General features: G+C 37.5%; 1 protein-coding gene across 6 annotated transcripts in view; it reads right to left on the bottom strand.

The window, feature by feature from the left end:
• Positions 1-24,879, bottom strand: part of NEO1 (neogenin 1) — a 235,362-nt gene that overhangs the window by 46,611 nt on the left and 163,872 nt on the right. For 3 of the 6 annotated variants that reach the window (XM_072809538.1, XM_072809541.1, XM_072809536.1), the window contains exons 8-11: positions 10,902-11,121; positions 3,395-3,549; positions 866-1,014; positions 163-301 (exon numbers count right to left, since the gene is read on the bottom strand). In XM_072809538.1, the coding sequence (XP_072665639.1) occupies positions 163-301; positions 866-1,014; positions 3,395-3,549; positions 10,902-11,121 (663 nt within the window). The remainder of the gene's footprint in view (positions 1-162; positions 302-865; positions 1,015-3,394; positions 3,550-10,901; positions 11,122-24,879) is intronic. The other 3 variants (XM_072809537.1, XM_072809540.1, XM_072809539.1) reach the window with 1 other exon arrangement.

Below are 24,879 nucleotides of genomic sequence, written 5' to 3'. Positions count from 1 at the left end.
CTGCATTTTGTGCATAAAGAAGCAAGCTCAAACTGTTAATTTACTAAGGTCCAGAAAAGGGGTAGAACTGGGATTTGAACTGAATCTTCTTGATATCAAAGCCCATGACCTTACCAGGACCCCCAAGTATGGTATATGTGTTTCAAAGGAAGAAAGACTCACCATCTGACAACGTTCGAACAGCAACATCTTGTGTGGAGACTCCAGGGCCGTGTTTGTTGTAAGCCACCACTCGGAAACTATACTCTGTGTATTTTTTCAACCCATTAATGGTATGGGAGTGACTTGAAACATCAACATCCTTGATAAAATAAAACAATTTACACATATACAACTCAAGCCAAAAGAAATGCTTCAAAATAAAGAATTAACTCTACAAGTTCTGCATTTCATACAATGCAGACTTCCATCCCTTTTACAAAACGCTACTTAACAATCAAAGCAGATTAACCACAAACACTGGTAATTTACTGAGAAATACTACTTGATGTTTAGTGACACTTCCTGATAAAAACTGCAGAATAAAACTTGGTACAAAGAAATAGAGTCTGTTGACTCTTCATTTCTTCTATATATCTTTTTTATTCTGAGATATCTAGACAAGCAAGTATTGAGTTTTGGAAATATATTTCAACTCTACTATTCCAATCAATGGATTGAAAAATGGCTTTGGAGTGCCTAGGTGGCACAGTTGGTTAAGCATCTGACCCTTGGTTTCAGCCCAGGTCATGATGTCAGGGTTCTGGGATGGAGCCTACTTAAGATTTTCTCTCTCCCTCTTCCTCTGCCCCTCCCACTCATGCTCTCTCTTTGTCTCTCTCTAAAATAAATAAATATTTTTTTAAAAAAAGGCTTCATCTTATACCTGTTCTTTATCAGTCCCTTTTTCCATATAGTACAATTTGTAATTCTGAATTTCCCCATTGCCAGACAATGGGGTCTCCCAGGTGACAGTGATGGAAGTAGGTGAAGCTGCATATGCTCGGATGTTTGGTGCTGGGCCAGGGAGCTGAACTAGAAAGAAAATTTTGGGACAGCAAGATATGAATGAAATTTACGGCACTCCTCAATAACCATTCTCAGCAATAACGTCATATTGGCCATGTCTTTAAAAACAATAAAAACTAAGTAAAACAATTGATTTGATTGAAGTGTTTCTAGGATAATATAGAATTAAATACATTTCCCTTTATATGACTCAAATTATAACTAAAAAGTCTCTGTGAGGTATCTCAAATATATTCAAAGGAAAAAATAAACATTGCAGAATTTTTCTTGTGGTTTATAAAATCTGAGTTTTTCTGCAGGACCGCAGCACGTAAAAGCTGCCATCACAGGAAGAGAGCCCTCTGGGGATTAAAGAGTACACATATGATGAGCATGAGTAAAGAAAGTATAAAATTGTTGAATTGCTCTCTTGTGCACCTGAAACTAATATAACATTGTATGTTAGTTATAGTGGAATTAAAGTAGAAAACAGTAAAAAAGAGAGAGCCATCTTTTGCTAGGCACTGGGGATACCGTGATGGACAGAGTCCCTGCCCACAAAGAATTCCCAGTCTAGAGGGAAGTCAGACATACAAAGAGTTGCAAATGTCACAAGTGCCATCAGGTCTCATAATGATTGTAATGAAAACAGAAAAAAGAATACACGACTGTAATTTGGAAGGGGGGTGTGCAGGCAAGGGAAGGACTGGGAAGCAAGAAGAAGCAGCTTCCTCAGATACCAAGGGAAAAATCATTCCAGTTAATGGGGAGGATGTATGAGAAGACAGTGTAACATGGTTCAGGTTGAAGAGCTTCTAACGTGCTGCTGTGCAGTCTGCATTTTCTCTTGTAGGTATTAGGTAATTACTGAAAAATTATGAGCAGGAATGTGACATGACATGATCAGATCTCTGTTCAGAAAGGACATGTGAACATATGCATAGAAGAAAAACAATACTTTTAAATCAGCTATGATTTATTGAATGCTTATAATCAGTCCAGCTTAAAGTGCTTTATGTGTATTTAAATTCCATCTTATTTAATCTTTGCACTAACTCACATGAGAGGGATGCTTTTATCATCCCTATTTACAGATGAGGCTGAGAGGCTAAGAACCAACCGTTCCCCTATGATGGGAAATTAGTGAGTGGTGGGGCCAGGAGTTGCACACTTTCTGATTCTAACACGTGGACTCAAGAAGACCAGGTAGGAGATTATTATGACACCCTCTGTGGGACGTATGTGACTGGAAGACTTGATGGCTGGTTATGGGCTGACTGTCCAGCTCTCACTCCTACAACAGCTCCCATACCTTTTTGCTACATTCTTTTTGTCTAACAAGTTCCAGTCCCAATTTATACAGAAATTCCGGAGGTTGCCTATACCTACACTTTGGTAGACAGTCTATATTTGAAAACAATTTCTCTGGTGCCAGTGTTTCTGTAACAGAATCCACTAGGTTTAGGAACAGGAAAAAAACGAGCAAATCGTAAAACGAACCAGCTTTCTTAAACAACAGCTCGACAGTTTCGCTACTAGAGTAGAGAAACCTGAATGTGCTTATTCTGACAGTTGTTTGCTTAATTTAGTCATGAATCATGTTATTCACTTAATGTTAAGAGCATTATTTTGTGCAGCCTGACAGGTGGGATTTGTCACACTTCGGGAGCTACAGAAAACTTTCCCCTAAGTTATTAAAGGGGAAGGAAAATAAAACAATCCTCCAATTCTCTTGAAATCACTTTCAAAATATTCATTGGATAAACACAAGCAAATATGATCCCAAAAAGGCACTTAGAAATTCTTTCACTTCACCTGCATAGTGGCATAATGAATGGAAAAAATTTTAAGTTAGTTTGTTCAGCTAAGTATGTAAAATATTTTCTGAGGGTTGACTCCAATATTTATACCTCCCCTCCTGCCACAGGCTGAATACCTCCAGATGAAGTACAAATCTTTCCATTAACTTGTCTTTTGCCAAAACATGTTATAGCCACTTTCTATCCTTAAAAAACCTCAAGAGAATCACGTTCCCCTTTCATCTACATTCTAATTTAATCTCTTTCTTCTAATCAAACTCCTTGAAATGATTGTGCTGCCTACTTTCCTTAGAATTACCGAGGTACAATATTAGATAGATAGGATCAGAGGAAAGCGGATAGAAGGCATCTGAGCTAGGGCTTAAAGAATCAGGAAAATTTGAGTGTGTATCAGCAGAGTCATATTGCCTTCCACTATTTGCTACTGTTTGATGTGAACTAATTCTATCTCCCCTCGCTAATTCATAAGGTCCTCGATGGCAGGGACCTGGTACCTTCTGTACGCTGTGGTGTACATGGCTACATAGAAGGTAGACCTTCCTACAGTCTACCTACAGGCAGGGCCGACAGGCAGGTGGAAGACTTACCCTCAGGCTGTGTTTCGACGCGGAGTGGGGCTGAACTCTCTCCGGAGCCATGTTTATTCTGAGCCACAACTCTAAAGACGTACACAGTCGCTGGCATTAGGTTTTGAATGGTTACCTGCATTTCTCCTGGCCGACTAGTGTTCTCAACACGTTCCCTTTGGACAAAGAGGGGTGTGGAAAGAAACAGCGTGAATTAGGAATCCCTCCAGAATGTGCAGTTTCATTTTCATGGAAATTTCTATAGATATAATAAATACCACATCAAAATCTTCATTTAAATCAAGTAAACTCTTCAAAAAGCAAACCTGTGGGGGTTGAACAGTAGAATATGGTGAGTGGTAAAGAGCAATGTCCCACATGGCTGATAATTTGCTGACGTTTTTTGCTTAAACATCACTGACTCTCTGGTCATAACCATAACTTCCTTTCAGAGAAGGCACAGACAAGGGTCTTCTCACTGCCATTTCAAACAGGGCAGCTGGCCATCAATTTTGTAGGCTTTAGGAATCACTGAGTTTTAAGGAGTGATTTTCAGGGAGACAAACACAAGGTGATTACAGGTAGGACCAAATTTGCAAGAAAATATCAAAGAATTCTGTGTATTTTGAATAAAAGACTCAATAAAAAGAAAGCTAGAGATGATCACCTTTAAAGTTGGGAACATTAAAAATTTAAATGAATCCTGAAGTAACCCAATCTATAAAATAAGCGAATCCTGATATTAATTTTTATGATTTATTTGTTAAAACAAATACTCTTTTAGAGTGATTTCTAAACTGACTTGAAATGTTTGACAAATTTTATGACAAACAGGACAAATGAATCTAGCAGTCTAGTGTCATGAACTAAAAACACAGAGGCAGTATTCTGGCTTCTTTAAAAGCGATAGTTTCCAGGCTCTACCCTGGGGCTCTGTGTGTTCACACTTGGGTCCATAATTATACTCAGTCTACGCACTATAATAAAAACTAGTTTATATTACACAAGAGTTTTCGACAAATATTGTGGAAGAATTCATTTGTTTTAGACAAAAAGTTGGTCTTTAAGGATTGCCCATCATGTAAGGAGAGATCTTATCCTGACAGAGTAATAAAAAGGCCCCAAAGTACTGTGGACAAAATTACTTGAAATTACATAATCTGTTGAAATAAAATACTTACTCTAAGATACTGGCAATTTTCCCTGAAATCACTGATTAAATCTGTTTCATTTTACATGGCCATACGCCAATTTGGCTGATTATATGTGAACATTTACATATCAGAGATTTAAGTGTTTTTCAGTGGTTTTCTATAGTTTTAAAAACTACCTTATTTTAATTTAAAATAAACAGGACTCACATCATATTCACAGACAGTGCTTGTCTATATATAATCAGGTCCATTGGACAACGGTACTATGGCAACAAAAGTTATTGCTGAAAGATACTTAAGGTCTCGACAGGTATTTTCTCTTCAGCTAACCCTCTAAAGCACAAGACTTAAAAGCAGGGTTTCAGCTGATTTCTTACACTCTGAAGTTTCTGACAGTTGCTCTGACCATAAATGATTGCTGTCTAAAAGGAAAAGTGGTATTTTACACTTCACCGAACTACAAGCTCCATGTGAGAGCACAGATTAGGTCTGTTTTGCTCACTCTGTACATAACAGTTTAAACAAAAAGTCTGACTGTATACAAAAAATTGAAATTATCTTGAGAAAGATAGTTGGGGGGCACTATTTTACTTTAAATTGAAGTGAGTGTCTCATTCATGTTCCCATATTACAGAAGAACTTAGCAGAATGCTCATACGTGGAAGCAGCATCACAGATATGTGTGCAGAATGCATGAATGGAAATTTGCCTTCTCTATATAAACTCTGTGTAGTAATATCATGTATATCTTTTTTCATTCCTATGTGAAAGGAAAAAAAAAACAGGAGAAATGAGTGAAGGGAACTAAAAACATAGAACAAATTTCTATAGAAGCACAAGTAAAAAAAAAAAAAAGAAAATCAGTAATAGGTATGATTCCTTAAGATGAAACAAATACCCAGGACCTGCAAAAGCTTTATCTCTAGATTGGTCCAAGGTCCCAGAACCAAGTGCCTGTCTAGAAAAAAAACTTTTGACTTCAGGACAAGATCCAGGGTGAGTTATAAAGTACAAGTCACGTAAATGTGTGAGGTTACAATGGAACTTCGGTTAGAATGTGTCAGCTAAGAGTCAAAGGAGAAAGAAAAAGGTACATTTTATATTAAGATAGTGCTAGGCTAGGCATTAAGAGTTCCAATTCTAGGGCAGCCCGGTGGTTCAGCAGTTTAGTGCCACCTTTGGCCCAGGGCCTGATCCTGGAGACCCGGGATCGAGTCCCGCGTCGGGCTCCCTGCATGGAGCCTGCTTCTCCCTCTGCCTGTGTCTCTGCCTCTCTCTCTCTCTCTCTCTGTCTCTCATGAATAAATAAATAAAATATTTTTTTAAAAAAGAGTTCCAATTCTAGTTCTAGCAAGCTACTACACCTTGCTAGGGGACTGTGGGCAAGTCACTATACTCAGTCTACGCACTGAGTATAGTCTGCTTCTGAGCCAGACAGTAAATATTTACCAGCTAAGAGACAAAATGGAGAATATTAAGTAGTTACTTATATGACCTATTAAAAGGTAACCATTTGAAAATATAAAAAATATTCTTAGCTCGTGGGTCATAAAAATAACGTCTGATTTGGTGCAGGGTCCGTAGTTTGCTGACTCCTGGGCTCAACTAAGATACCTAAGGCTTCATCTATCTCTAAAATGTTATTAACTTCTGGAATAACTTACTCTGCATCTTCCACTTAGTGGCTAATATCAGAAAAGTACTCCCATTTACACTAAAGGAACTGGAGAAAAAAAGGGGGGCAAACATTTCATATTTGAAAAGGCAGAGGAAGGCCCATTTGAAATCTCTGGCACCCAAGAGAATTAGACCTCATGACCCAGTCACAGAGTGCCACCTGGTGGTTGATTTTTCAAATCAGGTAGTAGGATTTTTTGTAAATGCAGGCAGCGGATTCCAACCTCACACTGAATTCTTTGGTCTGTGAAGAAAAGTTCCCATCCTCATTTTTTTTTTTTTTATGAGAAAACTTAAGCTTATAAAGGTTAAATAAAAGTTCTGTTTACAAAACAAGGAAGCAGGATCTAGTCTTCTGACTTCATGTTCTTTCTACTTCATGGTCTGTATTCAGAAATCACAAACTTCATTCACAAATGAAATGACAAAAACATGACAGTCTCCAAGAAACTTCCTTTGAAATATTCCCCAGATTTATTCTGTCCATTCCAAATCACTATTTTTGCCTTTGTCCGGGCCATACCTACCACATGTCCAGATTAACTAGATTTGTCTCCCTGACTTCATTTCTCCTCCTCTTCTCTTTATGTAGTGCTCATAAACTAAGAAAAGCTATTTAATAAAATCACAGTGCACACTTGCTCAGGAGTCTAAAATGGTCCCTTCTCAAGTGATTATGTCCAAATTCTTACTGGCGTTATGAGATTTGGCTCCAAACTGCCACTTTATTATAATCTCTTACTAATTCCGACCAAAACTCTGGGCCAGTTAAACTAGCTTTCTTACTTTCCCATCCATCAAACACCAGACACACATATTAAATTGGATCCTCCTTGCATCTCTTCTTCCTTTATATATACTTGCCTTGTCTTCCCGCCTGACAATTTAATTTTACATTGAAGTGACAGATTCTCATTAAAAACAAAAGTATATATAGTTTTAAAAAATCCAAAAAATCCCAGTTTTTCTCTCTCTTCAAAACCTGTCCTTCCCTGACATCTAATTGTGGCACATACTGACCTATATCCTACCAGATAGCTTCATGTCAGGTTTCTAAACTTTAGTGGTATTGAGCTCTTGGGTGGGATAATTCTTTGTTGTAAAGGGCTGTCCTGTACACTGCAGGACATTTATCAGCATCTGTGGTTTCTACTCATTGGATGCCAGTAAGCATCCTCTCTCATCTGAGTTTTAATAACCAAAAATGTCACCAGACATTGCCAAATGTCTGCTGAGGGATGGGGGCAAACTGTCCCTAGCTGAGAATCATTGCTTTAGGTATTTACACGCACATCAAAATATACAGATATGTTGGGAGACCTGGGTGGCTCAGCAGTTGAGCATCTACCTTTGGTTCAGGGCATGATCCTGGGGTCCTTGGTTTGAGTCCCACATCGGGCTCCCCAGAGGGAGTCTGCTTCTCCCTCTGCCTGTGTCTCTGCCTCTCTCTGTGTGCCTCTCATGAATAAACAAAATCCTTATAAAAAATATATAGATGTCATTAAAAAATTCATGTATCACACTTAATATACAGATGTTAATTATGTGCCCATTCGTCCATCAGTGGGTGTTTACTTTTTTTTTTCATTCTTACAAATAATGTTACAATAAACATTTTTATGGGTGCCCTATGCATATGTATATCTGTTATCTACAGAACATCTGGAAACGTAATTGTTGAATTGATGTGCATTGAAAAGATTTTTAAAAATTCGGCTAAATCACTTTCTCCAAAGACTACTCCAAAGCCTAGAGAGGATTTCTTCCCAGCATTTAAACTTGCTTAACACTAGATATTATCAACTTAAAATTTTTGCCAGCCTTTTAAGTAAAAAAGTTTCACTTTTTGTATTATTTTGTATTTCCCAGACTGTGATCAATTGCAAAAACATTTTTTAACTTTAATGAGCCTTCCCTTAACTTCTGCTAATCATCTACTTGTACCATTTGCCTCTTGTGATATTTGTCTTTTTCTCAGGATTTATAGGAGCTCTTTATATAGATTGGGTAACAATACAATGTTTTATAAATGTTACATATTTTTTCCCAGCTCACCACTTGATGTTTTGATTTTATTTATGATGTTTTATCACATGGAATTTTACAGTGTTATATAAAAAAATTTGTCGATGTCTCCTGTTGTGGCTTCTGGATTTCCTGTCTTTCATTAAAAGGCCTTTTATACTCAAATGATAAGTTGTTTCTATATTTTCTCCTGATACATTTATGAGCTTTAAAATCTCTTAATCTGTCTATAATTTATTGTTATACATGATATAAGACAGAGATATAACTTCCATTCTTTCCACTAAATGGAGCTAATTATCTCAACATGATTTCTTGAATAAGCTATTATTTCTCCATTGATTGAAATGAATTTATTCACTTAACAAGTGATTATTTAGTGCTATTGTATGTCAGGCCCTATTCCAGATGCTGGTGATACTCTGTTGAATAAGGCAGACATAAGAAATAGGTTAATAAAAAGAGACTTCAGAGTGTTAAGTGTTCTGAAAACAAAACAAAAGCAAAAAAACCAAAACAGCATATGACAGCAGTGGTGTCCTGGTAAATGTTTAATAACCAGCTCCGGTTTGTAGCCCTTATCACAATAAATACTCATGCCATGCCCCGTTTTGAGCTATCAAGTGGTCATCAGGTCTGCAAAATTTCCTGAAAATTTAAAAACTAGCTTGGGAACAAACTGGCTCCAGAACACACTGTGTGACAAGGGTGAAGGGGGCCAAGTTGGGTGGGTATTCATGGAAGGCCTAGGGAGGCATCATTTGAAGGTGACAGATAAGAACCCAGAAACACCTGTTTGTGAGGGAAATGCATTTCTGGTAGAAGAAACAGCAAGGACAAAGGACCCATAGTGAAAAGAGGTTTGTTATTCTGAGGAATTACTGAATGTCTTTTCCTTTTGTGAAACACTATAAAATTAACAATGAGATATGAAAGACTACTGGAGACATTTTAACACAGATGCCACCTGGTAGTAATGTCTTGCCTTTTTGTGTCTAGAACTGTTTATAATTCCCAAAACATCTTGTACAATGTTCAGAAAAACATTATTCTATGAGTAGCTCCATCTATCTGGCTCAAATGAGGTCACATACACTTCTAAAGAGTGTTAAATCAAGTGGTTTTGATGAAGGTTTCTATATGTGTGGAACTTGACAGTCTAGTTATTAAATACAAATGTAGGGATGCCTGGGTGCCTTAAGGGTTGAGCATCTGCCTTAGGCCCAGGGCGTGATCCTGGGGTCCCGGGATCGAGTCCCACGTGGTGCTCCCTGCATGGAGCCTGCCTCTCTCTCTCTGCCTGTGTCTCTGCCTCTCTCTCGGTGTCTCTCATGAATAAATAAATAAAATCTTAAAAAAAATGTATCAGATGTAAGCTCCCTGGTAGAGACGCAAGATTTACTTCATGAGTGAGAGCCCTAACCAAAACAGAAAATTTTAGCTTTCTTGTTTTGGTGTAAATGAAGAAATCTGCTTGGCAATGCTAAGAATACATAGCACATGGCATAGTTCCTCCCAAAAGTTTTATAATTGGGTTGGGAAAACAACACAATACACATAAAGTAGCAGAAGAGTACGACTTATTGCAGTATAAGATCATGTGTTATCATAATCAAGTGCCAATATTAGTGCCACAAACGCATATAAGGGAAAGGCTGTAAATGCTGAAAAAGGTAAAGCAAAATGCTTGAGGGCTTCATGGGGCTTAATCTGGACCACAAGGACGAACTGACCAGCTTCAGGTGGGAAAGGGGGAAATGACTGAAGAGAACACACTTGAAGAAAGGTGGCACAGTGACAGCAATTAGATTGGCTTCCTTAGAAAGTGAGTTAAACTGGGAGGAGAGACAAGTAAGGTTGGACAGATAAAATAAAAGCTGGACTATAAGTAAAGTGGCCTGGGGATTCTGGACAATCTTCTATAAGCAATGAAGAAGCAATGTGAATGCCTGAAAGAGGTGGAGATAGAGAGGAACTTGATGAGAATGCAGTTTTAAGAAAATTAGCTACTAATGACTCTTGTGTCATTAAGGGGACGGGGACCCCCTGTGGGGCTCAGCAGCCCACATCCACATAAGGGTGCAGGCAAATATTCATTTAAGATTACTTCTCTAAATTAAGTCTACCTTAATTTCAAGAATCTCAATGTTTTTTTTTTTTTAAGATTTTATTTATTTGAGAGAGAGAACACACAAATTGGTAGAAGGGCAGAGAGAGAGGGAGAAGCGGCCTGCCCGCTGAGCAGGGAGTCTGATGTGGGGCTTGATCCCAGGACCCAGGATCATGACCTAAGCCGAAGGCAGACCCTTAACCCACTGAGTCACCCAGGTGCCCCTAGAATCTGAATGTTCTAAGCCATGTCCTATAGGTTGTGCTGACTGAACCTTATAAAAAAAGAGTAGCCTTAGTTATATCTTAATTCTTCTACCTAAATAGCTCTATCTGTCCTTTTCCCATGTCATTCCCGAGGGCCAGGAAAGAATACCAGGACTTCAGTCTGATTGGGATAAAATTTAATGACCTGCAACTGAGAAATATGCATTGTGGTGGTCATATTTTCTGGACTGAAAATCTGAAGTACAGATTCTGCACAACAAAGAGCCAGAGTGGGTATAACTGGCCTGAGATAGACCAGGATGCAGCCAACTGGCTCCACACATATGGACACTTACCTAGCAATACCCTCCTTGGTGTAGAAGACAGAGTAGGTAAGGTTGTCTCCATGGGGATCCGATGCAGGTGTCCGCCATGTCAATTTGATGAAGCGGGTAGAGACGAGGGAGGCCACGACATCCCGAGGAGCTGAAGGTAGTGGTCCCGTTGTGGCTGGTGCTAGATGGTCAGTAGTGGCACTGGTCAGTGAAGTGGGAGGTAATGTTGGGATGGCAACATCTTGTCATGTGCAAACATTGGGGAATATGAAGGGCAAACCACGACGGTTTTAAAAAAGAGAACAGAAAAAACAAAAAACAAAAAAGAAATAAACAAAACCACGATGGGAAATAAAATAAAATGAATGAACATAAAAAAGGCCATTAAACTGAAGGCTAACATGCAGGCCAGGGTTAACTACTGAAAACTAATGGGCACTATTCAAGACGTATCACTGTAGAGCAAGCAGACTTTCTGGTCGCTATAATGGTTGTGGGCCAGGCACAGGGAGGTGACGGCTGAGAATAAAACATCTCACAGAAGGACATAGCAGTGACCAAGTAATTTTCTTTAATTGTGAAAACAGCATGCAACATCTGTCAAACTTTGCACATAGAAATATCATCACCAAGGAAAAACCTCAGTTCTTTTAGCTACTGTATCAAATATGGAATAATATGTAATAAGGATGAACTCAGTTACTCTCACCATGAGCTTCCTGCAGAGCTGGGGTCTTCAGCTCTGCAGGAGACTCTCAAGAGCCATATTTGTAACTGTAGTCTAATTTTAAAAAAAATTTTATTTATTCATGAAAGACACAGAGACACAGGCAGAGGGAGATGCAGGCTCCATGCAGGGAGCCCCATGTGGGACTCGATCCCGGGACTCCAGGATCATGCCCTGAGCCCAAGGCAGACGCTCAACTGCTGAGCCACCCAGCCATCCCTGTAGTCTAATATTAAACTCTGCTCTCTATAATTCGGTAATTCCTAGGCAAGTCTGATAGCCTTCCTCGCTTCACTACTATTTTATTTGCTATCTTTTTCAATTCATTTAACTACAACAGTATAGAAACATGAATAAAAAATTCTCAAACCAGAACACAATAATCAGGTAGTTTGTTAACAGTCCTCTATAATATATATTGCCATGGCTTGCAGACTTCAGGAACTTGAGGGGACGGGTGAAGCAGTGGCAAGTCAAAGCTTTACTCATTGAAGCCTGGAAGCTTGTGTACTTGTAGTCATAGGCAGTCCATTCTGTTGTTGGACACTTTGGATTTTCCTAACATTGGACCAAAAATCTCCATCTTGGGGCCTGAAGGTATAAATATAGTCTCACAATTTTTAACTAAACAAGGTCATCAGAGTTGTGTCATAACCTTAATGGGAAAATCATCAGAAGAGAGGCAGAGAGGAAAACATGAAAATTCTGGACCTAATTTTCAATGAAATCATAGGTCAACAACCTCTAGGAAAGGTCTGTGAACTGTAAGGGAATCTAAAGTGAGGCAGTCAAATAACTAAGCCACATAGAGTAAGTTTTCTAAGGGAAAGTACAGAGGAAGACCAACCTAACGTGGCTACTTAGGTGGGGAAGAGGCAAGGGTCATCCAACAGCTACCATTTCTACGTGGCACTCTGGCTCTTGATATGGGCTCACTGAATCCTTACAAACCTATGAGAAAAGTACCGTCATTTTATTTCTGTCCTGTATGTAGAGACTGACATTTAAATAGGGCTAAATCGCTCATCCTAGGTCACAGACAGTAAGTGATGGTGTGTTAAAACCAACTCTGGTTTCTAGTCTAAGAGGTTTCTGTGTTTAGCCAACAAGGAGTTCTGCTCCTGCTGTGCCACTTATCAACGGTGTCACCTTCAGCAACTCACTTACTCGCTTTTCTTCTCCTTATGAGAAAGTACTTTGAAGAGTCCAGAGTGCCATCAGAATGTAAGACTATGAAGTCACAGCCACAGTCCCAGAAGATACAAGTCCACACACTCCACTGGTACAAGTGTCACTATTGTAAGAAAGTCACACCTGAATGGCCTGTAAGGGCTTATTCTTATCTTTGATGCTTCAAGAGATGTGCTGCATCAGAGAAAATACTTCTCCTTCACAGCGTTCAGAGTTCTTTTTCATATACTGTGTCAGTTTATTCACACAACAACCCCATGAGGGAGGATGCAAATGACAAAACTGGATGCTGGGGTGAAGGTTAGAAAGGACTCAAGGACTCTCAGGTTTCTGGCTTGGGAGGACAGGTGGTTGGTGGTATCATTCACGGAGTACGGCAACATTAAGAGAGGCTAGAGCCTGAGGGAGAGATAGCAAACCTGATTCTGAACATGCGATGTCCAAAGTAATGATCCAATATCCACCAGAGAAATGTGTAAGAAGCAACTGGAAATATGAATCCCTGATTATTGTAAAACTAAGTCACTAAAAAAGAAAAACCCTTAGAGGGAAATAGTTCAAGGAGTAGCCTGCAAACAGTCTAGCTTTGTTGCCTCATTTCTGTGCCTGTGTAGAAACACACTAAGTAAAAACTGCTTCCAAGTCTGACCGAACTCAGTAAGCTAAATTTTCCCTAACTATCTGCTGGCTGGAGAGGAGAGGAAATTTGTAATGTGAGAGGCAGTACAGCATACTGGAAAAAGCCCAGGATTTCAAGTACAAAGACCTTGTGTTCAAAACTTGACTTTGCCACTTCCTAATAATGTGAAGTTGGGTAAGTCACTTAGTTTCTCTGATCTCAGTTTCCTTGTCTATAAACTGGAAACACTCCCCACCCATGTCCCAGGCTGATGTGAACCACATGAATATCAGTAGGAAAAGTACATGTGGAAGCACTAGGTACATGTTATCACCATAATTAGCTTGAACAGGTGACAAAAAGAAGAAGGTAAGTGCAAAGGCAACCAGGAGGGGTATGTAAGCAGGAAGGACCAGGTGACAGAAGTAAAGGGTGATAACTGAAAGAACTGGTCAGGCAGGGAAACTTCAATTAGCCTATGGAACTTCTAGAGCACGCATCTGTAAGTCTTTAATGGCATCCAGCACTTCCCACTTCTGTTCTTCATGTTCACGCTTAATCATGCTAACCTATAGGCTCCTTGAGGACAAAATCTGTATCTGCTTCCTGTTGGCATCATTCATTGTGCATGTGTATACATTAGATAATCAATAAATGTGTATTTATTGAATTACTAAGTGGAAGAAAATTCAGGGAGAATGTTACTGCAATGAAGACCAGTGTTACTAGAATCTCATCAAGTACAACAATATTTTAATCTTTCTAGCTGACTCAAAGTATATACAAGTAACATTTATTATGTTATATAAAAATTTGCTTTGCAGTTGTATTTTATCAGTTATACCTAGAGTAAAAGTGTAAATAATACCAGACCATTGTAAATGATTCCTAGTTAACTATGGGTAAAATCTATGTCCTTTCTGGTCCTAGTATTTTATACCCACTTCCCCCAAGTTGGTTCTTTTTCTGCTGTTCCATGTTCTACTTGGGCAGGTATGAGCCCAGATAATCAAATAGGGGGTTAAGTTATACCAGGATCAATGGCAAATGATACTTCTAGATTGGGACTTAGACTTCCAGCATTATGGTTTGTGGACGTCAACAAATGCTCTTCCCCCCCCAAAAAAAAAACAACTATAAAGCTGCACAAAACTGTCAAAGGTTGAAACTGGCCAAACAACAACCCAAGAAGCATTTATTCATGAAAATTACCATATTTAGGTGCAAACAGCAAGTATGTGCCATTTTTGCCTAGGGCTGTTCCATGCTCTCCAGCTCTGCTGGAGTAGTTTACTCAACCAGGGCAGTGCAGGCCCTGGAAGCTGGAGGCTTTGCTGCTGTCAGCAGGGCTCATCTGATGGGGAGTAATGTTCGAGTGGTAATCTTGGTGGCAAGTGAACAGGAAGGGTCAATGTCTTTGCTACTCTGAGGCTGTGATCATTTTTGGGAGCAAACCGGACTACAGACTAGCAGGACTTACGGGGAGTTTGGGAAGGTGAAAAAACACTAAGAAGATGATAAGTCTCCAGGAAGACGGAAAGCCATGAGTATGTGCGGCAGAGCCGAGAGTAGGTCCAGGTGACCCACGTATTCCTGGCTGTTGGAACCGATGTATGTATGCACAGGACAACTGAGAGAGCCTCACAGAAAGCAAAAGCTAAGGCTGACTAAAAAATGGCCTCAAGTTTGAACGCATGCCCCAAAAAACATAGGATCCATCAGCTGAGAGTAGAAGGCTTACTGGCTTGAGGTGGTTGAGCACAACTTCTGACTGATACTTGGCTAAACACGAATTGATACACACACAAGGGTTAACCCTAGAAAGCGAGGATTAAAAATAAAAACAAAGAAAAAATAAAAGGTAAGCAGAGACATCTATGGTTACACAGTGTGGGGAAAATGGATCTCAAAGATTTAGTTCAAGTGAGCTGCTGCACAAACAAAATAACAGCCCTGGGGGAGGAGAGGAGGTGTCAGAACCCACAGTTGCTACAATATGCTATACAAAATATCCAATAATCAACAACAACAACAACAAAAAATGAAGAGACATGCAAAGAAACAAAGTGTAACCTATACCCAGAGGCTAATGTAAAAAGTGCGGTCAATACAAAAGGTCTCAGGGGGTCCTTGGATATTAGATTTAACAAAGACTTCAAGGCAGCTGTTAAAAATATGTTTAAAAACTAAAGGAAAAAAAACCAAAAAACAAAAAACTAAAGGAAACTGTCAGGAATTCTGCAGGGTCTGAGATTTCCCTTACTTATGAGCTAACAAGACAGCCTATTCCTGTTTCATGGGCGCTGGCAAAAACAAGTTTTGCATCAGAGACAAAACTATTACTTAGGGCAATGGCCATAGCTAGGTCTTTTTGTTTGTTTTCATCAGTTCCCCATGCACCCCAAGTCCCACAAAGGCCGTGTAAAGCGCCCAGGATGGACGCGTACCCATGCAGCAGGTTGTTATAGGAGAACCGCGGACTTGAGGAATTTCCCACTTCTAGAGCAAGCCCAACAAAGAACAGGCCTGCTGTGGATATCTGATTTAATTCTGTTGTGATGAGGCACATACTTTCTACGGATACAGTCTTTTAAAATTTCCTAAGACTTGCTTTATGCCCCAGCATGTGGTCTATCTTGGAGATTGTTTTGTAGGTGCTTGAAAAAAAATCTGTATCTGTAGTTTAGTTGGAGATTCTGTATTAGTTAGGTCAAGGTGGCTGAGAGAGTTAAGTCTTCTATACACCTTTGTCTCAATGTTTTAATCATTTTTTGAGAGAATATTAAATTCTCAGTTATTTTCACTGAATTGTATATCTCTTCTTTGTATCAATTTTAAGTATGTATACGTCTAATAACAGAGCCCCAAAATACATGAATTCAAAGAATATGGAGAAATCCCAAATTTTTGGAAATCAAACAATCCGCTTCTGAGTAACCCAAGGATCAAAGTAGAAATTACAAGAAAAATTTAAAAAATATTTTTAACTGAATGAAAATAAAAACACAACAAACTAAAAAACAAGGGAAGCAGCTAAAGCAGAGCCTAAAGGGAAATAAATTTCTTTATCAGAAAAGAAGTCTCACATGAATTACCCAATTTCCCACTTAGTGAAGAGTATAGATCTTAAGCATTCTCACATACACACACACAAAGTAACCCTGTAAAGTGAAGGAGAATTTTAATTCACTCGTTAACTTGAGTGTGGGAATTCTTTCACAAAATATACATATATCAAATCATCATGTTGTACACTTTAAACATATTATCATTTATTTTTCAATCATACCTCAATATAGCTGGGAGAAATTAAATTGAGTAATATGTTAGCCAACTTAAAAAAAAGACACAAGATTAAGAAATTATTATTTTTTTAAGATTAAGAAATTAATAGAAGATACAAGTTACCTAAATCAAGAATCAAAGAAGGGACAATACAACCAACCATACAGATTGGGAGGTTACGAAGTAAAACTATGAACAAATTTGTGCCCATAAATCAGAGGAAATAGAAAAATTCTCAGAAAGACAAAACTTACCAAACCTACTTACAAAGAAACACAAAATCTGGGTAGAACTATAACAAATACAGACATTTAACTAGTAATCAAAAATCTTCCCACATAGACAAGTCCGAGTCCAGATAGCTTCATTGGAAAAATGCTACCAAATATTTAAAAGAAGAAATAATACTAATCCTTCACAACTCTTTCAGAAAATAGAAAAGAAACACTTCTAGCTCATTCTGTGAGGTTAATATTACTCTAATATCAAAGCCAAAGGAAAAGAAACTATAGACAAATAACCCTTATGATAACAGATACAATACCTTTTAATGAGATACTAGCAAACCATATTTGGTAGCATATTAGAAGGGTTATACATCATGACCAAGTAGGATTTATCACAGGAATCCAAAACTAGTTTAATATATATATAAAAGATCAATGTATTATACCATATTAGAGAAAAAAAAGAGAAACTGATCAGCTTAGTAGATGCAGAAGCAGCATGTGACAAAATCAAACACCTACTTATTCATGGTAAAAACTCTCAACATACTAGGAATAGAAGTTCCTCATCTTGAAAAACCTACAGTGAAAATTATACTGAATGGTTAAAAAGTAAATGCTTTTCCCCTAAGCTTGGATACAAGATAAGGGTATCAGCTCTCATTTCTTATATTAAAAAAGCTTTGTACTTAAAGTTCTAGCCAATGCAGGAAGGCAAGAAAAAGATTATAAATAAATAAAGATTGGAAAGGAAGAGGGAATACTGTTTTTATTTGTGGGTGACCTAATTATATTTGTGTAGAAAAAACTAATAATCTACAAAAAAAGCTACTAAAATTAATAAGTTTAACAAGGTCATAGAATGCAGAGTCAATATACAAAAAACAACTCTATTTATTTTTTTTTAAGATTTTATTTATTTGAGAGAACAAGCAAGAGAGAGAGAGAATGAGTGGGGTAAGGGTCAGAGGGAGAAGCAGATTCCCTGTGGGGCAGGGAGCCTGATGCAGGACTCGACCCCAGGACCCTGAGATCATGACCTGAGCTGAAGGCAGGTGCTTAACTGACTAAGCCACCCAGAGGCCCCAATTCTATTTCTATATACTAGGAATCAATAACCCAAAGATGAAATTAAGACTACAACTCCACTTATAGTATCAAAAAAGAACAAAATATTTAGGAATAAATTTAACAAAAGAAGTGTAAGATTTGTACTCTGAAAACTATAACACATTGCTGGAGAGAAATTAAACATCTAAATAAAAATACTTAAATGAAAAGAAGATCTAAATAAATGCTCATGGATTAGATGACAATGTCATTAATATGACAATCTGCTCCTAAAATATAACAGAAATGCAAAAGACCTTGAAGAGCCAAATCAATTCTGAAAAAGAAAAGGTTGGAGGACTTGCATTATCCAATTTCAAAACTTATAATAAAGCTCCAGGAATCAAGAGAGTCCGGTATTGGCATAGGAATAGGCACATAGATTAATGGAAGAGAACTGAGAGTCTATAAATAAACCCTTAAGTTTGTGGTCCACAGGTTTTTGGCCAAAGCATCAAGAAATTTTAAGTCAGAAGAAGAGTCTTTTCAACAACTGGTGCTAGTACAACTCTGTACCTATATGCAAAGTAATGAACTTAGATCTTTACTTAGCTCCACATACAAAAATTAACTCAAAATGCCTCATAGACTTAATGGAAGAATTAAAACTTCTAGAAGAAAATAGAGGAGGAAGTCTTCCTGTCTTGGGTTAGAAAAAGCATTCTTAAACATGATGACAAAAGCACAAGATATAAAAGAAAAAACCTGATAAACTGCATTCTATTAAAAATAAAAACGTCTGCACTTTAAGAAAAACACAACTAAGTAAATGACAAGACAAGCCACAGGCTGGCAGAAAATATTTCTGGATCATACATCTGATAAAGGACTTGAACATATAATTCAGAATATATGTTCAGGACCAGAATATATAATGAACTCTTATAAATCAATTTAAAAGTGGGCAAAGACTTCGATGTTTTGCCAAAGAAAACATAAGAACAGCTAATAAACACATGAAAATTATTACATCATTAGTCATTAGGGAAATGTAAATTAAAACCATAACGACACACTACTATACACTCACTAGAATGGCTATAATCAAAAAGGCTTCTGAGTATTGTACCAACACAGTACTAAAGTGTTAGTGAGGGAACTGAAGAACTGGAATCTTCACACATTGTTGGTGGGAATGTATTAAGTCTTTCAACTGATGAACACAAATTGTCTCCTTTTATTATTTAGATCTTTAATTTCTTTAAAAAATGCTCTATGTTTTCAGAGCATAAGTTCTGTATTTCTTTGGTTAATTTAATCCTAAGTACTTTATTCTTTTTGATGCTACTATAAAGCAAATTATTTTGATTTTTGTATACAGATACTGACTTTATTTGCACATTCTTTATGATTTTCTATATATAAGATGATGTCAGCTCTAAACAGAGAATTTTACTGGTACTTTCTTAAAAAGTTAAACACAGACTTAGCATACAACCCAGAAATTTTACTCCTAGGAATCTACCCAAGAGAAATGGAAACAAATGTCCAAATAAAGATTTGTACACAAATGTTCACAATATCATTATTTATAATACTTAAAAATTAGAAACAATCCACGTGTTCACCCACTGGTAAATAGGTAAACACAATGAGGTATAGCTCTATAAAAGATATTATTAAGCAATAGAAAGACAGGAAATACTGATATATACCACAATGTGGATGATTTCAAAAACATGCAACGAATGATCCAGTTGTAGAAGACTACATATTATATGATTCCATTTTTATGTAAAAGAACTGCAAAAGGCACTTTTATAAGTGACAGAAAGTAAATCATTGATTATCTGTGGCTAGGGACAAGAGTAGATATTGACTGCAAGCAGATATAAGCAAATTTGGGGGGATGGAAATGTTTTGTCTCTATATTGTAATGATGACTACACAGCTCTATAAATTTGCTAAAAATTACAGAAGTATACACTTACAAAGCATGCATTTTATGGTATGTAAATCACACTTCAATAAAATCATTAAAAAAATGAAATGGCTTCACCTGGCTAGCTGGAACTATTCAACATACTTTCTCCAGTGTATAGTTAAAATAGAGGTACAACAGCAATAGTTACAGAATCCAAGGACATCCCCGTGACTCAAAACACCTGAGCTTATAACCAACCTATCTGAAGTCTTTGCAAAAGTATCCAGAAATTACTCAATGATTTTACATACCAATTAGTTATCAAGGGTCCCAAAGCATAACTGAAATCTTTTTTTTTTAAAAAGAAGTCTGACTATATTGAGTTATGCTGCTTCCTTTCCCTTCTGCCCCCAAAGTTCACTCCTGAAAATAAAAGATCTGAACCCATCACTCCCCAAAACTATTTACAGGATGAAGTCCAAACACCTCAGTTCAGTGGTCAAGGTCCTACATGCTGTGCTTGAGGTTTGCCTGGTTATTGAACAAAGATGGATTGTTCAGCTTCCGTACCTATGTTCACACTGCTACTATATTTAGAGCAATAAGCACCACATAAATCTGACTCAAGTCAAAGGCAACTGGGAAATATGTTTGAGAAAAGGTATTAAACTTTCAAAATTCACACACTGAAAATGCTATTAGCTTTGACCTGTGCCCAAACACTTGGCAGCAGCTTCATGCTGGCACTTTCACCGAAACCTAATGACCTCAATAGGCTCTGAAGTGGAACTAATTGAAGTGACCTGTGTGGGACCCTGAAGAAGGACTATGTTCCTCCTGATGTAGTATGCTCCTTGAGGAAACCATCAGAACTCTTTTCATTTTTCTGAGAAATCACTTTCAAACCAGCTCTACTGTGGCTGATAGATCCGGTTTTAATGATACATAAGATTTGTGATAGATGAAGTGTCACTTTTAGTAGTTTAGTAACTATGAGTTTAACCAATACATCTATGCATGTAAAATAGTTTCTAGGTAGAGATCATTAAATTCTGTGCTGGGCATTTTGCCCTCAGTTAAGTGGATCCAGTTATCCTAATCTGACATCCACTCACACCAGCCAAGTGAGCTGTATCACGTGTAAGTTTTCTTCTGAAGTCCAAATTTTGTTCCTTCTTCATAATCTTTCTTTGAAAACATATTAGTTTTAAAATTTCTTTCTCGCCTATTGAAGGAGTTCAGAAGATTCTGAAGTTATCTTGGGAAAAATGTCTAATCTTTCTAGATCTTCATTTCCTTGCATAAAAGAATTTACTAAATTGGTATTCCCCAGGAACATGCATAGCAGCATTATTCAGAATTCACTGCTCAAAACTGAATCATATTAACATGGTGCTTATTGCTTTAAACATAACAGCAATGTCAACAAAAGTACAGCTCCACAGAGCATTTCTTTTGAGAGATGTTAACAAGTGTATTATAAAAAAGAGAGAACAATCATATTTGTGAGATCATACAGATCTGCCATACTTTTTAGCATGTTAAAGATTCCCAGTAATTCTATAGGAGAAAAACCTGTTCAGTTTGTTAACCTAGAATTTCCCATTCCTCTATGATCATGAAATCTCTTTTCCCCAAATAATCCAGTTTGAGCAATCCTTAATGATACCTGAGATAGTGTCTAGCAGAGTTCTTTAAGAGCCTCTGTCTGAAAACCAGTCATTGTTCAACTACTTCTGGAGGCAGTCTATTTCATATTTTTATTTAAAAACCAAAATGTAGGGGCAGCCCGGGTGGCTCAGCAGTTTAGCGCCACCTTTGGCCCAGAGTGTGATCCTGGAGACCCAGGATCGAGTCCCACGTCCAGCTCCCTGCATGGAGCCTTCTTCTCCCTTTGCCTGTGTCTCTGCCTCTCTCTCTGTGTCTCTCATGAATAAATGAATAAAATCTTTAAAAAAAAAACAAAATGTAATGAACTTGTTATAAAATAATTCATACAATACAGAAGTATACAATGCAAAAAGATTAAAGTTCTACTTTTCATCATTTCTAAAATACCACTCTTACAGGTTTGATTTCCATTCTTCCAAATATTTTCCTTTTCAATTATTCATATATATATATGTACATATATATATACACACACACACAAATATGAGAATAAAATGATACCAAAAATATTGTTCTGCAAACTGCTCTACGGTGTAATATGTCTTTAAGAGCTTCCCATGTCAGTATATATAAACAAACCTCATCATTCCTAACTGCTGCATACTATTCTATAATACAAACATACATAATTTATTCAGTCATCCCCTTACTGTTACTTACATGTAGGCTAATTCCATTATTCATTTATTTTGGCCGCTATGGGCAATGTTTCTGAAAATTTTCCTATACATGTATCTCTGTGCACATGTGCAAATAATTCTGTAAGATGAATTCTTAGAAGTGAAACGCTGAGCCAAAGGTTTGTTTATTTGAATGCTTCAGAGATGATGCCAAATAGTGTTCTGAAACCTATTTTTGGCTTCAGTTTTAGGAGAGAGGGCCAAATACATTGCTGGGTACACCACTTTATAAATACCCCTAATCAACAAACACGACAAGAAATACGAACACAAATTCCACTTCGGACAAAACTAAGAGATATCTGTAATACCAACCCAAAATACATGCAAAAAGAAAGTAGATTAATGGAGCAGAGCTGAACCAGGTACTCCAAGAGGGTCGACTGATGAGACTCAAACCAACTGACCATGAGAAAGTGGCAGCACTCAGGAGACAGGGATGATGTGGGGGACAGGAACTGGGAGCTATTAACTCTCCATCGCACTCCTGGGGACAAGAGGTTTATACTTAGGAGAAACTATATCAGAAAGGCTTGGGCTCAGAGGTAACCAACAAGTGGATGAAGACCTCACAGATCAACGTGTTCCTTCCAAGGGTTGTTTTAAACTGTTAATGGTGGTTCTAGAGAAGCCTTGCATCTAGATACATATTAGACCTACTCTCAAAATACAGCCTTTCTGAGGTCTGCGCTGGAGACCTGGGGTGTTCAACAAGCTCTCTCTACTGTGATTGGGTGGAATATAGATATTTCCCAGCCCTGTGTATGCTCGAGTTTTCCAGCTCTTCAGTAATTGTTCTTTCCTTAGATGTTCTTTGCTAAACTTGTGGACTCTTGCTCCGTATACGTGCAGCTTAGTATTCAGTAAAAGACTGAGTGGGAAAGGATTCCCACAGCTTTCTTGAGCTTCTCTGCACGTTTCATTTCTCTCCAAAAGGCTGCTCCACAAATTCCAATTCCCTCACCCTAGATTCTGATCTGTCTCCTTAGCTTATCGAGACTGCAAAGCTGTCTGTTCCCTTCTCTCAACTCAGTCCTGCAGTCTGAAAAGTGCTTCCAGGCAGAAAGATGGGGTGACTGTTGGGCTCATCTCATTTGTTTCCCTTCTGTTAGGGATTATGGTCTTGCATATTCTTAAATATCTAAAAATACTTACTACATGTATTCTGTCCAATTTTCTAGCTGTTTACATCAAGAGGGCTAGTCTAGTACTAGTTCCTCTGTCAGGGCCAGAATATAAGTTTCTAGTACTCCTAAGATATTACGATAATTTAAAATACTCTTTCAAAGAAGTACCACTGTAATAAAAAACCATTGTATTAAAAACATTTCTAAGCTCTATTCATTAGAAAAAACATTTATTTTCACTTAAAGTGCTATGTTCATTTGTTTCCTTTGTAGAAACTAATATCTACTATACATTTGATAAATGTTCATTCAGTGACTGAATAAATAAAAACTAAGAAAAGACTTAAGAACAAAAATATATAACTGTAGGGATATGAAAGACTTCAAAATATGAATTTATATCATAAACAAATTTTTGAAGCTGAATTTCTAAAGAGAACTTAGTTTACATGAAAATAAAGACTTTTAACTATGCAAAAATAAGCAGCTTTCTCTAGATTCTTAGACAAAGTAAAAGTAATACCCTTATTAGCCAAACAAGGTCAGAATGATATCTGTGTATATGTAAGTATACATATGCTATTCAACTTCCAAATTAATCTTGAACAATCGGTGCATGGGTGGTTCAGTGGTGGAATTCTCAGCTGCCAAATTAATCTTGAACTGTCTTTCTCCATTTTGTAAAAGTTTCACCCAACTTATTTTTCAAAGAAAAGTTTACATGCATTCAACACTCAATTTTACAAGACAAGCTTTCAGATTTTCTTATTAGTTTTGAATTCTTATTCCACTACACTATTAACAAATGTAGCTGGCTTCTGATTAGGGCTAAAGAAGTACCCAATGTTTAGTGCCAAAGAAGCCTAACCTGAAACTCTGGATTTCTGAACAAAAGGAAAATTGCTCTGTGGTAACACAAAAGTGTTTTCTACACTTCTGCTCCCAGTCAGGCTTCTGAGAGTGGATGCAGGAATGACCAGACTGAAGAGTATCACCACTTCAAGAGCAAGAACAACAAACAACTGTCTATCGATGAGTGGGGCACCAGATTCTTATAAAAACTCAATGCACAATTTCTCAACTTTCCAATGATTTTTTTCTACCTCTTGTCTTACTTTATAATTTAAATCTAATTTGCAAGAAACAAACAAACAACAACAACAAAAACAAAGAACAACTTAGTGAAAGTACCCTGGCATTTCAGCAAGCATCTGTAATGTAATATCATCAGAATACCAGTAGTCTAAAGAGACAAGGTATTTTCATAATTGCCACTGGAAAATCAATCAGAATTGTAATAAATGCTTGTCCCATTCCAAAATTATCATAAAAATATATTTATGAATGTTCAAGTATGTCAGTATTCATCCTTAACATTTCTCTATTGGGTCTTACTCACACAATTCTGATAGAGAAGTTCATTTCCTCCTCCCACTATAAATAGCCCAAAGAAAGCAATCAAAAAACCTTGCGAAGCAAGAAAAACAACAAGAGTCCA

This window comes from Canis lupus, chromosome 32 (assembly GCF_048164855.1).
Source record: "Canis lupus baileyi chromosome 32, mCanLup2.hap1, whole genome shotgun sequence".
Taxonomy (NCBI): Eukaryota; Metazoa; Chordata; class Mammalia; order Carnivora; family Canidae; genus Canis; species Canis lupus.
This window is presented reverse-complemented; position numbering and strand designations above follow the sequence as displayed.